Source organism: Puntigrus tetrazona, chromosome 19 (assembly GCF_018831695.1).
Source record: "Puntigrus tetrazona isolate hp1 chromosome 19, ASM1883169v1, whole genome shotgun sequence".
NCBI classification, from domain to species: Eukaryota; Metazoa; Chordata; class Actinopteri; order Cypriniformes; family Cyprinidae; genus Puntigrus; species Puntigrus tetrazona.
The window spans coordinates 20,064,461-20,081,254 of record NC_056717.1 but is presented as its reverse complement, the minus strand read 5'-3'; the positions used below and the strand labels follow the sequence as shown (position 1 = coordinate 20,081,254).

The 16,794-nt window shown below is 41.1% G+C and overlaps 1 protein-coding gene across 3 annotated transcripts; it reads right to left on the bottom strand.

Moving 5' to 3' along the window:
- Nucleotides 1-607: 607 nt before the first annotated feature.
- Nucleotides 608-13,581, bottom strand: si:dkey-89b17.4 (zinc finger protein 646). 3 transcript variants are annotated; one of them, XM_043218036.1, is made up of 5 exons: nucleotides 13,228-13,581; nucleotides 5,847-8,576; nucleotides 4,293-5,444; nucleotides 4,125-4,217; nucleotides 2,891-3,024 (listed from the first exon to the last, which is right to left on the bottom strand). In XM_043218036.1, the coding sequence occupies exons 2-4, from the start codon at nucleotides 8,360-8,362 to the stop codon at nucleotides 4,139-4,141; spliced, it is 3,747 nt and encodes a 1,248-aa protein (XP_043073971.1). In that variant the 5' UTR covers nucleotides 8,363-8,576; nucleotides 13,228-13,581; the 3' UTR covers nucleotides 2,891-3,024; nucleotides 4,125-4,138. The 3 variants fall into 3 exon arrangements, with proteins under 3 accessions (XP_043073969.1, XP_043073970.1, XP_043073971.1); XM_043218034.1 differs by lacking the exon at nucleotides 4,125-4,217 and having other exon boundaries at nucleotides 608-3,022; nucleotides 13,228-13,562; XM_043218035.1 differs by lacking the exons at nucleotides 4,125-4,217; nucleotides 13,228-13,581 and adding an exon at nucleotides 12,533-12,924 and having other exon boundaries at nucleotides 608-3,022.
- Nucleotides 13,582-16,794: the final 3,213 nt, after the last annotated feature.

Sequence of the window (16,794 nt, the reverse complement as noted above, 5' to 3'; positions counted from 1 at the left end):
CACATATATATATATATATATGTATGTGTGTGTGCATATATATAAACAATATATATGTTTATATATATATATATATATATAGAGCTTATTTATATATAAACAAAGGAAAAAAAATAAAACTTTTGTATTTGGAATCAATCCTTGCTAAAGTAGCAACTGTGCACCTGGGAAGAATTTTTTTTTTAACTATCGAATCGTGTAAAATTTGCAAGGGTATAGGTACATAAATATATAATCTTCCCGTGCTTTGATCATAGCACATACAACTTCATTTTCACTCAAAATACATTGACTTAGCACCAGTGCTCCCAGGTAATATAGGTTGGAAACAAGCTCAAAACAGTAAAATGCAATTAAATAAAAAAGAAAGCCAAAACAAATAAATACATGGGTTAACATGGTGTAACTGAGGAGTTAAAATAAGATTGCCTTGCTGATTGTAATGATCACAAAACCATTCCTTAACGTGTGAGCTTAAAGAGTGAAACAGGCACATCCAAACTTGACATGAGAGTGGGGGAGACAGTCACGACATCACGTGAGAAAGGCAATATAATAATACAGTGATATGTTTACACTCATTGTACTGCAATCAAAACACACATTATTACAGTTCCCTGTTTATTGCACAAGGGACAGAAATGTTCGTTTAAAAGCATAACAAATAATGGCAACGTAAGAGAAGATTACAGTCACTATAACAAGTGTTCTTTAGGAGTCCTGCCATTCCTGACTCCGTGTCCGATAGCCTCTGGAGAATGGAGGGGTCGAAACAAGAAATCCTAAAACTGGGAGCTCTAAAACTAGCGTTTTCAGTTACAAGTGTTAATATAAATAAAATGCATACTACAGTGATCTTTTATAAAAGTTTTCCTGTAAATAATACAGTCAGAGGTACAATACAATACAAGGTAAAACCAAATGCCATTACAAGCCTATCAATATACATTTTCCCCCTTTCGCTTTTCTCCCATTTTTTTTTTCATAGCACAACCTATCGTTTCTATACACTAGCAAGTTAGTTGCAGTTTTAAAATATGGGTTCTGAGCATCGTAATAAAATTAAAGGGGGAACGAATGAATGATGCCACTAGGAAATGAACCCAATAAGCGCAATGATGTCATCTGCTGAATAATAACGTTTGAAGCTCATCTTCGTGCTGCAAGGACCACACAAGTTAGAAAAGTTAGAACATCAACAGAAAGGGGGAGGGATACAAAAAAAACCAAAAAACTTTTGACAGTCCTACACAACACATAAATGTGTTGCCTCCGATAACTGAAGACGTTTCAAATACGCTCTATACACTGTTAAACATAGTTACTTCTACTTGTTAAACATACAAGTTGCTCGACACGTCTCGGAATTCATCAGACAGTCAACGCGTTTTCTTTGTATCGTCTAGGATTTAAAATTGAGAATGCTTTCGAGACTCTCAATCAAAACTGGGCATGGGATGAAATGTATGGTTGTTCAATATGTGTTTCTTGTGGCAGTTACCCTGACCATGGGGAAAGGTGTCCATTTTGAACCTAAAGTCACTATAATTTAACCTGCTCATTGTGACATCACAAAAACAATACTGATCTAACAGTACCATGGTGGGAAATGTGCTATTTATTACACAATATATATGGAAATGTCTCATCCGAAAGCAATCCGTTTTTCAAGAATTAAAACAAGCCGCCAGCTAGTTTGCACTTCTTCAAAAGGCTGGTATCAGAAATGAAGGCAGTGGCCCTCAAATGTCCCCCACCCCCAAAGGGAACTATGAAAATGCAAGTAAGGTCACCTGTGGTGTTTAGGATGAGAGAAAGGGTGGGGAAAATGTCACTATGACCTAAAACCAACAGTCATTATGCGATGTAACAAATCCATTGTTTAATCCATTGTTTCAGGGTACATGCAGGGACATTTCTCTTAACCTAAACAACAACTCGTTCAACAAAAGCCTCACAGCCACACCTCAAGCACAAGAGATGAGTGAGAATAAAAGGAATGGGGGTTTTGGCACCTCCAAAAGCCTTGGCATGAATCTCCGAAACAAACCGCAAGTTCTGCTTCTCCAGTTCTCAACGCTATAAAAAGGGCCCGGACGGCATACCCAAGAAGTTGGTGCCCACGTTCATACTCGAAGAAGGTGCTGAGCTGTTCCAGTGGACCTTCTGATGGTGTCTTAGGTTGGATTTGCTGGAGAAACGCTTATCACACTGCTGACATGAGAAAGGCTTCTCCTTGGTGTGGATGCGGCGGTGGCAGATGAGCTGGGTGGAAACCCGGAACGCCTTACCACAGTCCGGACACTGGTAACGCTTGGGTTCAGTGTGGATGCGTCTGTGGTTTTTGAGTGCCATCAGGTTGGAGAATTCCTTCTGACAGGAGTTGCAGAAATAGGTGCCCATCTTGTGGCTGTTCTTGTGATTCAGAAGTGAGCTGGCATGACGGTAACCACGGCCGCACTGATCACAGACATGCGACTTACACCCCGTCTCACTGCGACTCTGCTGTTGTTGTGGTTGATGATGATGATGATGTCCAGATGAGCTGCCGCCACTGGGGCCATGGTGTGATGGGTTAAGCTTTGGGAGCCCATTAGGATCCAGTCCCTGGGCCTGCATCAGCGTAAGGTCAAGCCCAGAGCCCCAGCCCACATCTGAGCCACTGGACGAAACCCCAGGCTGTTGCGATGTTTTTGGGGCGCGGCCATGTTGCATTTCCAAGTGGAGCCGGAAGCTAGCCTGAGTAGGGAAGCTCCGCTGGCACAGAGTACAGGCAAACTCCCGCTCTTTTTGGTGCACACGGCGGTGGTTTTGTAGTTGGGAGGAGACGCGGAAAGCCTTGCCGCATTCTGGACAGTGGTGCCGTCGGGTTTCAGAATGGATGCGACGATGATTCTTGAGTGCGAGCAGGTTGGAATAGGTCTTGAGGCACACAGCGCAATGGTAGATGCCAACAGTGTGGGTGTTTTTGTGATTAAGGAGTGAGCTGGCATGCCGGTAAGATCGGCCACACTGGTCACATCTGTGAAGACAGATGAGAGAAAAAAGTAAATCTCTCCTGCTCATTGTCCTTTTAACCCCTCAACAGTTAGTAACCTAGATTAGTCTGAAAGTAACCTGACAACATATCACTGACTGATGATAACTGCATTGACGGATACACAAATACAGGTATATGATCTTGAATCCAGCTGCCAAAACTCAAAAAACTGTCCCAACTTGGAGAGGATAATTTGAATAACATTGCCTATTAAGGCAGTGAAAAACCTGAATATGAATTATAACTTAAAACTATCCACCAATTGTGTTTGGTGTTAAAATAAAGGCAGTGGTGTATTCTACATAATTTTTGGTGGTAATATATAAACTGCAGATATATAATTTTGTAACCCTCTAGAGGACCAACTTAGTCATGAATGTACTGTAAAGCACTGTTTGTTTTCAAACTCATAGTACTTACACTAAAAGATTCAACAGGTAAAAATGCAACGTTTTACACATAGGAATCATTTTTTTAAAAAGGTTTTGCAATTTTACCTAAATTCTGGTCAAAATAAAACATGGAAAACAAGTGTGGTGAACCAGTTTTCCAAGCACTAAGCACATGTAGTGAAACAGCGTGTTTAGTTTTTTCTTTCTGTGAATTTATGAATACTTGTTCTCATCATGTAATATTTTAATATGGAAGTAGTGTGTTAGTGTTAGTATGTTGGAACATTTCTAAAACCGCTTTCTGCTTGATACTTGTAACGACTTGACAGCAAATAGTTTTATACTTTACCTCAAAAGCAATATTTATTTTATTTAGTAAACATGCACTTGATAAATGGGTCTAAGTCCCAGGCTAAATGCTGTTGGGCCCAGATCAGTATACATTACTGAAAGCACAACAGCTGATGTAAGATGGTCAGTATGAGTACTTATGGCAACTGAATGTAAAAATAGTAACAACAGTAAACTACACCATACATTTTAGAATATTATAAATCAGATCAATAAATAAGGAGGGAATCAATGATTTGGTACAATACATACACATCTACCATCAGAATTCACCCATTATATCAAGACATCCTTACAATCTAGTGCATATTGCTAACTGAAAGCAAAGGGGGGTAACTTATCTGGTCTCCACTAATCAAACTGTCCAAACTTCAGAAAAATCCGAATTCCGGCACGCGTATGGTCCCAAGGAAGCCGGATTGGAGATCATATACCTGTAATAGACATGTAGAAACCTGTGATCTTTACTAGTTCACTTCAAAAAACACGAACAACAGACGTAAACTCACGTGAACCGGTATTCCTCTCCCTCTCTTGTGCTTGAAGTGGCCTTCCTCACGCCCTCCTTGCCTACCTGGTTGTCCCCGCAGCGATGCCTGGCCAGCCCAGAACGACCCTGGAAGCTCTTCCCGCAGGTGGGGCAGCCGAAACGGGTGTGGCCCTCCTCATGGACTCTCTGGTGATTCCGAAGGAAGCGGGCCAGCCGGAACGCCTTGCCACAGGTTGAGCAGATATGCCGCTTCTTCTGCGTGTGGATGCGCATATGATTGCGCAGGGCCATGTAGTTGGTGTACGGCTTGTCACAATATGAACAGTTGAAGTTGCCAATTTTATGTGTATTTTTGTGGTTCAGCAGACTGCTAGCATGCTTGTAAGAGCAGCCACAAAGGTCACAGGTAAAAGGGCGTTCTTCACGCTCTGGAGACCCCAGGTCACCTGTCTCCATGCTCATATTAGAGCTGTTGAGGGAGGCAGAGGAAGAAGGAAGCTGGGCACTGCAGTTATGCGAGGCCAGATCTGTGGTTGTAGTAAAGACTTGAGAGCACCCATCACATTCATATTCAGTTGGAGGAGGAGCAGTCTGCATACTAGGACCAGGAAGGGGAACAGGAATATCTTTGCAGAGTTGGTTGCCGGTGTGTGTTTCAAGCTGCCTCTGGTTCCTAAACCCCCGACCGCAGTCGGTGCAGGTATATTTCTTAAGAGCAAAATGCATTCGGAGGTGGTTCTTCATTGCCAGTCGATTTGGATAAGTGGAGTTGCACACATTGCAGTGGTATTCACCAATCTTGTGTAGGTTTTTATGATTGGCCAGACTGCCAGCATGACGGTAAGTACGTCCACACTGATCACAAGCAAAGGGGCGGCGACCGCTGCCGTCATCAACTTGCTGGGCCCTAGCCCCCGCATATGGTTTCTTGAAACCTTGAGGTTGACCGTAATTGGTGTTCACAGGAGGATTCTGAATTTTGGGGTCAGCCATCCTCATAGCTTGAAGCTGCGATGGGCCTCCCTCATAGCGGGCACCATTGGGATGAGACATGCTTTGAACTCGTTGGTCTCGATCGCCAGTCTTGGCTCTGTGCTCTTCGTGTAGCCGTAGATGATTTATCAACTGCTTCTGAATCTTGAAGGCTTTCCCACACTCCTCACACTTATGCCTGCGAAGAGACAAAACACACAAAAACAAACAGATAAGAAAGCAGTGTTAAAATGCTCTTCTAAAAAATGAAGAAACAGAAAAAGGGAAGGTCCCCTTACAAATACAAAGATGACTACACAATGCTCAAATGGGATACAGACGTTATGAAATTCAGACTCAACTGTGTGTATGTGTGTATATCAGTATGAGTTATGTTTGTTGCCCTCGTCTTCTCTAATGGGAAAAAAAAATCACCAGTGCACACTGCCTTGACACTCAAAATTTCATTAAAATCTATTCATTCAATGATGACCTGGGTAATCACATGAGTGGGGAACTCATGATAATACATAAGCATTCAAAGTATGCAAAGAGAACTAAACAGTTAGAGTATAATAGGGCACATGCAATGCTGGCTAACCTCTTTAAGTCAAAATGAGTCCTCTGGTGGTTCTTGAGAGCCAGTAGGTTGTAGTAGCGTTTTTGGCAGACAAGGCAGCGGAAGACCCCAGTCTTGTGAGATTTCTTATGGTTGAGCAGGGAGCAGGGGTGTCTGTAACTCCTTCCACACTGGTCGCACCTGTGGGGCCGATCATCAGAATCTGGCAACTGCCGAGGGTCTACAGGGCCCCCGCTGCCACTGGTACCAGCACCACCCGTCATCCCTTTAGCTCCATTCATACCCTTGTTCAGTGCCCCCGCTCTCGCCTTGCCTGGACACAGGTGAGTGATCAGCTGATGGCGATCTGCAAAGAACATGCCACAGTCAACGCAAATGTGGTTCCTTCCATCCATTTTGCCATTAGAATTAGAGCTAGTGCCACCCAAGCCCTGTGTAGATCCATCTGGCCGGGGATGTCCATGGACTAGCTCGTGGTTAAGCAAGTCCTGCTTTCTGCTGAAGCTCTGGCCACATGTGCTACAGATCAAAAGACTGGTTGTACTACCCTCTTGTCGCCTCCTCCACTCTTGCTCACCTATTGGAGAGAGGGCAGAGGAGGGTCCTGCCCCATGGTTAACCCCATGGCTTCGTAAGTGGCTACGAAGTGCCCTCAGGCTGGCGTAATGGTTTCCACAAATCGTGCACTGATAAACCTCTCCATCGTCATCATCGTCTTTGTGATTCATTCTCTTACTGTTGCCCTGGGAGTTGTCTTGAGCACCTCCAAACTGCATTGTGTCATGGCTACGTCTCTGCCGAGCACTTTCTTTGAGGTTGGCACTGCCTGCTGGCAGGGAGGCACCACCAGGGCTATGGAAGCTTATGTTACCCATGTAACCATTGGTCATACCTCCTTGGTTGATGTTGCCTGCTTGACGATGGCTTTGTGGAAGAGGTGAATGACCAGAATTGCTTTGGGAAAGAGAGCCGTCGAATCGGTCATGGAATTCCAGTGAATCCAGGCCACTGTTATGGGAACCGTCTGGAACAAAGTGTGCTGCATCACCAAGATTACCATGCAGTGAAATTGGTGTTGTTGCACCACTCTCCTGATCCTGAGAATGTACAAAGCCTTGTTGAGAGTCTATCCCTGTAAGTGGCTCAGAGGAAAGCCAATCTCCCTCTGTACCCATCGATTGCGAGTTTGGCCGGGTTTTGTGACTACGGAGGTGGCTATGAAGTGCTGCTAAGTGTGGATACTGCTTACAGCAAACAGTACACTGATAATGACCAGTTTGATGGGAGCGTTTGTGATTAACTAGACTCCCAGCATGTCGATAGCTTTTCCCGCACTCTTGGCACTTAAATCGGCGTTCAGCATCATCAATGGCTGCAGACTGCTCTTGTGACCTTGTCTGACCATTGGATGATGATATTGACGGTTGAGAGTTTGAAGCCAGTCCATCAGAATTTAAAATAGCAGGGCCATCTTGAGCATGTGTTGTGGTGTGAGGGTCATGGGTAAGATAATGAATTTTGAGACTCTCCAAGTCAGGATGTCCCACTCCACAATATGCACAGGTGTATATGGGATTATTAACAGGAGGGCCTAGCATCGGGTCATAACGCTTGTCGGGTAATGGAGGCAGTGGAAGAGGGTCACCTAGAGCAGGTGTATAAGGATTCACTGCTGGGGAGCGAACAGAACTAAGATTATGAGGTACTATCCCTGGGAAACTACGTGTTAGCCCCAAAGAAGATGATGCAGCATTATGTAACAAAAGGTGCTCTTGAAAGTCATTCTTATTGGGCAAAGCAACTTGACAAAGATGACAAAAGCTGGGTGCCATGTCATCATTCTGGGGGCCAAGGGGACGAGGGTCAGATGGTGCTTCAGGCACAAGGGCTCCCATGGACATTCCAGGGGGTTTAAATTTCGAATGAGTGCGTTCGTGAGCACTGAGAGCTGCAAGATTATTGAACTGTTTGTAACAGACATTGCACTTATACGTGCCCTCTTGATGAGACTTCTTATGATTAACCAAGCTGCCATGATGACGATATGTCCTGTCACATTGGTCACATTTGAATGGTCTGTCCCAGGCATCTTCAGATCCTGGGGATTTCTGTTTATCGTGGTCATGGCCAGGCATCATTCCACTGTTGTTAATGTGACTCCTGAAAGCTGCCTCAGACAGATCTTGTGCTAGATTATAATCCCTTTCTTCATCGACATTGTCATCGTTCTCCTCTTCAGCTTGGGCACTTGGAGACAGGGTGTGGATGCGGAGGTGGTTTTTGAGCGCCACTGCATTGGGCAACGTTCTGGTGCAGACCGGGCACTGGAAGGAGCCCATCTCATGAGTTTTTTTGTGAGAAGCCAAACTACTGGCATGCTTAAAAATGCGTCCACACTGCTCACATTCAAATCTGCCATTTTCTTCTTGATGATAGTGTGCTTTCATGTGCTCCAGTAGACTAGGTGTACTTGGGCAAATGATGTCGCATTCTTTGCAAGGGAAACCCTTGGCACGATTCATATCATGCATAGCCATGATGAGAAAATTGAAATGGAAGGGGGAAATGTCCACATAAAATGATCCTCGAACAAAGAAGAAAAGGGGGCAATGTGTGATGTTCAGCTCTCTGCTTCTGTAGTATCAGCCATTTTACCTGGGTGACAGATATTCTCTCCAATCAGCCTTTCAATTCCACTCGATCACAGCAGTTCAGAGAGGGTCTGGACAGTTGTGGGGCATCAGAGGAAAGCTGAGAAAATACAAAAAGAAACTAAATTAATTTAACTATTATATTAATTTAATTTTATGTAACCATTATATTAAGTAACAGTTCAAAAATCTGCTAGTTGGAAACTAAATGTGCGGCACGCAAAACATGTGCTTGAAGTTGTTTATGAGGAGTAATCAAGAGCCTTTGACAAAAACCATTCAATGTTATGCATGTGGCCGCATTATGTGACGTTTGCTTTGACATATTTGATCTCACATTTAAATCACATGACAGATGCACAGGTTCAAAGCAGCTGAAAATGAGCCAGCTTTGTGTACCCACATGTTGACGTCAACTGTACACAGCACGGCTGATAACTCTGCTGACTTTGTTTACACAGGCACAAAAAAACAGCATAAGCAAAGCTTTACCAAGGGTAAGTAAATTAGAGATATATATTGGCAAGGACTAAAATTATAAAAGAATATGTATCTGTGAGTGACCATCTAGATGATCAAGACAACTTTTTGCAGAATGTACTCTAAATATGGCAAACAACTACACACTGATTTGAGGCTACTGTAGCAGTGGGAAAAATAAAAAAATAAAGTCATCTAAATACTAGAACACTAGAAAATCCTTTCTGGAGAAACTGAACTGAAGCAGGAACATTTTTGTTTTCTTCAATCCAGTAGAAATGTTGATCATGCAAGCATTTTATGCAAGACTAAAAACATCAATGAGCCAAAGCACTTTCGTAAACAAGAAGCCTGGGTCAAAATATCCCTGGGCAAAAATTGATTAACATATATTCACTAATGGCTGTCTAACCATTGAGCTGTTCGTAGGTTCGACAAAGAATTTCAATTGTAGATTGAATATCTTTGGAGCTATTTTGACAACTGAAGTCAGCAATTTGCAACAACAAGCAACCAGAAGTCATGTACTGTCAATACAAGATATCGCTCTAACACTACTTATACAATGTAACTAAAACTTAGCAGAATTAACTTGCAACACAATGATTACGAATAAGAATGCAAACAGTGTAGGTTGCTATCTGCACCCTGACACAACTAACTACAAACTCCTACAAACAACCAAGGTTGCATTGCCTTGTCATCCCCAGTACCTCTTTAGCTAGTCTTTAGCTAAGAAACTACCAATACAACATTTATGCTCAGATTCATAACTACAGACAATATAGGCCTACTCTTTGATGAATAGGCCTACTCTTTGATGGCACGGCAGTTGATTTATGAGGGAATCATTTTCATTTAAACCACATATGTGATGAGGTTTTGGCAGAACATTAGACCCAAAATTAAGACTTCCACATTAAATATTGTTCTGAACCAATATACCCAATTTTAACACTGACAGTTGCTCTTAAAATTAGTCTTCATTTTCAACCATTGTTAAAGCAATCAAATGTGCTCTTCAAAACATGTGCATGATTCTGATTTTCTGTTGCTTTCATGGGTCACTTAGAGTCAGTACTGCATATAAATTCACTTCCTCAAATTAAATCACTGCCATGGGCATCACTAAAGCAAGTGAAACTTGGTTACTTTGGCAACTTGTGCTACGATATAAATACAGAACCAGCCTGATCCAAATCTTCATAGCTGGGAGCTCAATAAAAAGTGTGTTTGGCGACAGTACAAAATAAGTGACATGACTTTTCTACTAATGATAATACGTAAACCATGGCATTATTCAAGTGGCATTCACTTTAAGAGAACTAAATAAAATGCATGGCCACAAATTCACTTCAATTAGTCCCCACTGGGGAACAATTCTTCTTACCACACAACTGGAATGAAAGAAACAGTGCTCTTTTCCCACACAATGACCATCAGAAAACTGAAACACTAGAAAGCTCCGCTGGATTATTTTCCTGCCTCTCTCGAGCCTGTTGTATGGCATTATTTCACTGTCAGTACAATAACTTCAATAGAGCCACCTCAACAATAACCCAATGTTCAGACAATGTGTGACTGATATCAAAACCTTTCAATGTGAAGTGATTTGGCAGTAAAAGAGAGGCCAGTAAAGCAAGAACGGTCTTGTTTAGAGCTGTAACGAGGTTTGAAGAAAATGCATCGAATTTCTCTGCATGGATCATATAAGTATAATTTTATCATAGCTCCGAATCAGCCTGTATTTGTAGGTCACCAAGTTTCTTTACAAAATGTGATATCGCTGATGTCTGCATCTACACTGGTATCTCATGCCATTTTAAACTAATATTACATATAATCAAGCTTCTAATTGTAACAGTAATTAAATCTATTCATGATAATCAGGTAAGTCTGGTACCAAGGCATATATTAATGTAATTAAGATATATAGTAATTGAGCAATGAAAAATAATTCTTACGGGGTTATGTAAGTTCTACTTAGCCTAAAGTTTGAAAATGCACAAAGACGCATTCGCAAGTACATTTTCTGCTACAAGTTGCAATACAGATTATGTGAAGTGTTTATGATGTGATCATCACTCATGCATAGCACAGTCTGCTGTATGTGGAATGAATCTAGTCTCACAGCATCTGTGATCCGAGTTAAGATCGCATACCCTTAGGGTATATAACCTGACCAGTGGTCTCTGACTCAAGACCATCTGGATGATTTAGCTCATCAACGCTGTCAAGATCCATACTGCAAAATGCCAGATGGGTCCAGATTTACAGAATAAAACGAATGCAATAAAATACAGACAATTTCCAGCATGTTTGCTCGTTTGAAAGTTGGTACAAGCAATACTAGAACATGTTGCAGTAAAAAAAAAAAATATATATATATATATATATATATATATATATATATATATATATATATAAATCATGGTATACTGATATCAGATGTTCATATCATGGTCCTTAATGATTTAAGACATGTCAGATATACGTACTTGTAACAACTGAATTATCATGGAACACATTGGTAACACATGGTAATGCATGTTGCTTTTTGGTAGTGAAATAAATTTATTGTTAAAATCTACGTCATGCTTTACAACGTATGGCGATGATAAACTCGATAAAACTCCAGTAATTTCGACGAAGACGATAATATTTCCAGTCATTTGTGATAGGGATAATAAAATGAACAATTCAGACACAAAGGTTGAAAAGAAAAACAACAGCTTTGCAAATCAAACACGACAATGACGTGCAAGAAATTGTAGTTGATAGAAAATTTTAAAAAAGCAAATAACGTAGCTTGAAAATTCATTTACCACAGGAATTTCCATTATTTATTTATTTTTGGTCACTGATGAACATCAAAATCGGCCTTTCTATGAGAGTAATGTAAATACTAAAATATAGAGGCTGTGTGAAATATAAACCACGAAAAACAAATAAAAACACCAGTGTCTATTCACAACAACGTGACTTTTACTTCCCTTTAATCTAAATATGTAAAACGAGCTCTCAATTCATTATTAGGCCTACATCATGTTGTGAACATGTTTGTCACATTGCACTGTATTACCAGTAAACAAAATATATATTTACTATAGCGATTTCATTGATATTTAAAATTGTATTATTATTACAGACAAAATTGTAAAGTCTCCCGATGGCCACAGAAAGCCTACAAACATGTAGATCTCTTACAATCCAGTAAACTGTAATAAAACACACAATCATTGGTATCATCTATTATTTACCCCCTAAATCTAAACATACGAACTGCCCCCCCAAAACACATTGTTACAGTTGAAAAATGTTGTTATGCACTATATTTTGTTATTTTCTCAATGGCGCAGCTCACAAAGAAACAAACGGGTGGGCCCAACACGTCTGTGGACCACTAAGAAATAACAATAATTTTAGTCAACGGGAACAAAACCTTTTTTATATGAAATGTAAGCGATTAACGCCTCGCTATGACCTTGGCCTGGCGCTCCCACACCCGCTTTTTATCCGGACAAAAGCAGATGCAGATACCCGACATTCCGTGTCGTTTTCCCTCCCCAGACTCACCGAATTAGACGCCGAATGTCCTGAACCCAGACAAAAAAAAATACCGTGCATCCAGTCGGGTTCGATACGCGTTAATTTCTCTGGCCAAACGCGCGCGTACGTCGTCGTGAGGGATACCGAAATCTACATCCCGACCCGTGTGTTTTTCACAGGATGCGAGTCGCTGTGTGCAAATATTAGCTGGTGGGCTACAGCGGCCAGATCGCGTGTGTGAAGGGAGAAAAAAACGGCAAATTTCGAAGCGCCGAACGCTGCGGACGGCGTATTCGCGCCCATTTTTTGTCTACCTCGTGCGAGGGTTCGGATGCGCGAAAAAAACCCCGCGGATCGGCATCGATTATTTTAATGTGTCGGTCTGTCTGACAGCGACAAACCCCCGCCACCCTCCCCCCCCGCGGCTAACGCGCTAGCCTCCCCTCACGATACTAGCGCGGAAAACGAGAGCAAAACAAAACGGTCTAGCCGACGAAATGAGCCGTTTTAACAATCGCGTGGATAAATAACACCCACACAAATCTGTCTTAATCGACGCGCGGTCGGAATATCGCGTCAAATGGTTTCTGCTAAGCGGTAAGGTCAGTGCTAGTCGGCTAGCTGCCTAGCGACACAAAGATCCGGAGGCTCGCGAGCTCTGATTCAATGAATGTGGCCATTGTGTGCAATTAAACAAACACCTTCAAGCTGCAACCACTTACCCGACTTACAGACGTGCACAATGATCAGGGATGGGGGGTTATGCTCTTTTTGATTGCGCAGAGGATAAATGGCATGTTCAGTCGCTCGCCATAATTATTTTTTAACTCTTTTTTTTCCTTCAGCGGGCGGCTCCACCGTCTTTTTCTCGGTGTACTCAGCACACTTCCTGCTGCGGGCTGAATGGGGATGGAGAGCTGCGGACGTGCTTCACCGCGTCACTCTGCGCTCGTTCTCCGTGTGTTTGCGTTGGAAGTAAACATTGTCTTTCGCGAAAATCACAAAGCAGACGTCTGCGTTAGTTTGGCTAGAGAATAAACATCGAGTGCGACTTTTTGTGGAAACGCCACCCACCAAAAAGTACCATGGTACTGCCGTGTTATTCTACGGTATTACATTGGAATACCGTAGGTGTAAATATATCTCGGTGATTAAAAGGTTTCAGGTGAAAGTTAAAGGGGTAGTTCGCCCAACAGACAAATCCTGTAGAATTATCATTAATGGTCATGTTGTTTGAAACCAATAATACTTTTTGGAAAAATAGATATTTTAAAGAATGGCAGTAGTGCAGCAAAATTGCTTCCATTCTAATGTTTTCTCCATATGGAAGTCAATGGGAACCGCCAACTGCTTCCTTAACATTCTTCAAAATAGTGGCTGAATATTGATGCGTGGTTTGTTATGATAGGACGATATTTTGCTGGGACACGACTAAGTGCAAATCTGGAATCTGAGGGTGCTAAAAAAAAATCTAAATATTGAGGAAAAGCGCCTTGAAAATGGTCCAAAATGCAGCCCTTAGCATCACATGTTACTAATCAAAAATTACATTTGGCTCAGTGTCTTGGAACATGATCTTAATATCCTAATGATCTTCGCCATAAGAGAAAAATCGCTCGTTTTTGACCCAACTTACGACTGGTTTTGTGGTCCAGGGTCACATATGAAGGTGAGCAAATCATACCCCTTTAAATACATAAATGCTGGTTTCCTAGGGGTTTTGTATGTTGGTTTCAAACACATCTTAATGTACCTCTGAATATTACAGTTGCTTTGCGATAGCGCACAAACACAATAAAACCACACGCATCTGCATTCAGTTTCAAATGTAACACGTTTTAAAGGTTACAGATGGCTATATATTTTCATTTACAATTTTAGGTGGCCAAAACTATTTAGTTGGTTATTTGTGTAAATTGAAGTTGCCATTTAATTTATTGTCCTGGTTGCAGACATTGTTGTATTTTATTGTGTGTACTTTTTTGGCCTTTGATGTCTATAAGGAAATTGACTTTCAACTTTTTTTTTTTTAACAAATGGAAATTATGGCAATGGGAATTATAAAAATTATAAACCAACGTCATGCATTTTACATTCTTTTTAAACCCCACTGAAGGAGTTTCCATGTGTGCTGGGCCCTTTTGACAGCATAACCACGAGCATTTATATCAAAAGATTGTCATATCGACTGGCGTCTGATACCATCGTTGTCATCGTGCACCACTGAATAAGAAAAATAAATAAATACGCACTGGCATTTGGTATGACATACCATCATAACAAATGTGCATGTCTGCAGCTTATTTAGTTTACCAGCAGACCAAATAACAATGATTGCATAACCAGAAACCATTACATGGCACATAATCAAAGTCCTGCAGTTGCGTGTATCCCACAGCCTTTTCTGGATATAATTAATTATGAGCTCCATCTGTGGCAAGTCATAATATTTTCACTAGATTAGACCCATTCCAATTTAGCAAAACAAACATTATAGCATTTGCGAGTAACGCTATTATAACAATACCTTAAACCAGAATGAGACTAATGTTCAGTTACAAAAATATAGCGGCAGAAGTTTAGACCGAGTCACATTGCATTTTCATATACATACATTTCATATACATCTAAAAATGACTGGCTTTTTAAAATCGCTTATTATGCTATATTATTAACAGCTGTTAAGATTTATTGTTCGTTTAGTAGGCCTCGTTGATATGAGCTTATGCGCCTCAATTTTTGAGCATGTATGATTATTGCAATGTTCACTGATCTCAGTTCAGTAAAGCCTATGATAAGTCAAACAATTGTTAATACATCGGTTGTATCCGGTGTAATATAGCAAGAATATACAAACGAGTTTATGTAGGCCAGTTATATTTGAAATACAAAAAGTATTAGTATTTGAGCCCAACATTAACCTATAGCTACAATTTTTTACATCTCGGTTTTAGATAAAGGTGCTTTTCTATTTATTTGATATCGTCTGTGTTGTTGAGGGACTGTAGTTTTATTTATAGCTGTAGTTGAAATTCAGTCCACACTGAAATGGCTTTGAGTCGTTGGAAGACGCACAGATAAGAGGGATTCCGCACCGTTATTTACAATGCACGGACTGAAATGTTTAGTGATTTTTATCGGTATAATGTATGATCAGCTGCCCACCGCTGTCTTTTTTCTCTGGAGGATAAAGTATTTATTTGTCGCTACTTGTTTAATAATGACTGCTCCATGTCGTGTCTAGCCATTTTTGCCATTTGTTTTGTACCTTATCTGCAGAGGTACACATCATGTTATTACAAACATGTACCGGCTACTTAGATAAGCTGGGCACAAAATAAGTTATTTTGAAGAAAGTTGGCAACCAAACAGTTGACGGTAGCCATTGACCTCCATATTATGGGAAAAAAATACGATGGAAGTCAAAAGCTACCACGACTGTTTGGTTACCAACATTCTTGAATATATCTTCTGTATGCGTTGTGTGAAGTTTTGTGTGCTTTTGCCACTTTAGAGCTCCCTTCGGTTGGGTAAGAAGAATTTTCATTCAGTTAATATATAACAGTCGTAATTACAGTCGATAGCTGTAGTTGTGTGTTTGTTGCTGCCAGCAATCCGGCCCTTAAGTACGCCATTTTTAGCACCCCATTTTCAATGAATTAAAAACAGAACATTTTCATGCGCCCCGGAAACACAATCCATTGAAAAGCAGGCTTCAAAGTGCACATTATCGTTATTGTCTTGGTGTAAAGTATGAGTGTGCATTCGTGAAAAAGGTGACATGATGTACACGCATAATACATGCGTAGGCACATGCAGGTGTGAAGTGTTTGTTTTCGAAATAACATAGCCAGCTACTGGCCTGGCGTGAATAATACAGCGAAGGAACGTTTTGACAGCGTCATCTGTACGTTAAACTTTGGAAGAAAAAAAAAAAATTTGTCTTGTAAATGTTTTGTTCCAGCCTGCTGTACACCTCATGAAAAGTAAAGCCAAAGCATTTTAATCGCCTCCTGGCGGAGGGTTACAGTATAGTTTTTACTTCATTTAAGGTAGTTCTTCTCGCGTTAATGTGCGTTCGAGTGTTCTGATAAGTTTGGTTTTGGTTAATTATTCGATGCTAAAAACAGAGTGTGATAATGATTGTTAGCTTGTGATTGGGTGTGCGAGTTCACCTCCAGTCGGGCTCTGAAAGAATCACCACTGTAGACTCAAAATCACGTGATTGGAGCAAGATGAAAGAAGCCATACTTTGCTTTTCTATCCTCCTCATTTTTCCCGTAAGAGAT

Bases quoted from the DNA above. Each gene is read 5' to 3' on its own strand.
- si:dkey-89b17.4 (XM_043218034.1), bottom strand. From the start codon at position 8,362: ATGGCTATGCATGATATGAATCGTGCCAAGGGTTTCCCTTGCAAAGAA. The intron at 5,445-5,846 runs GTTAGCCAGCAT...GTCTCTTCGCAG, and splicing joins ACTCATTTTGACTTAAAGAG to GCATAAGTGTGAGGAGTGTG. The intron at 3,023-4,292 runs GTGAGTTTACGT...CTGTCTTCACAG, and splicing joins GGAGAGGAATACCGGTTCAC to ATGTGACCAGTGTGGCCGAT.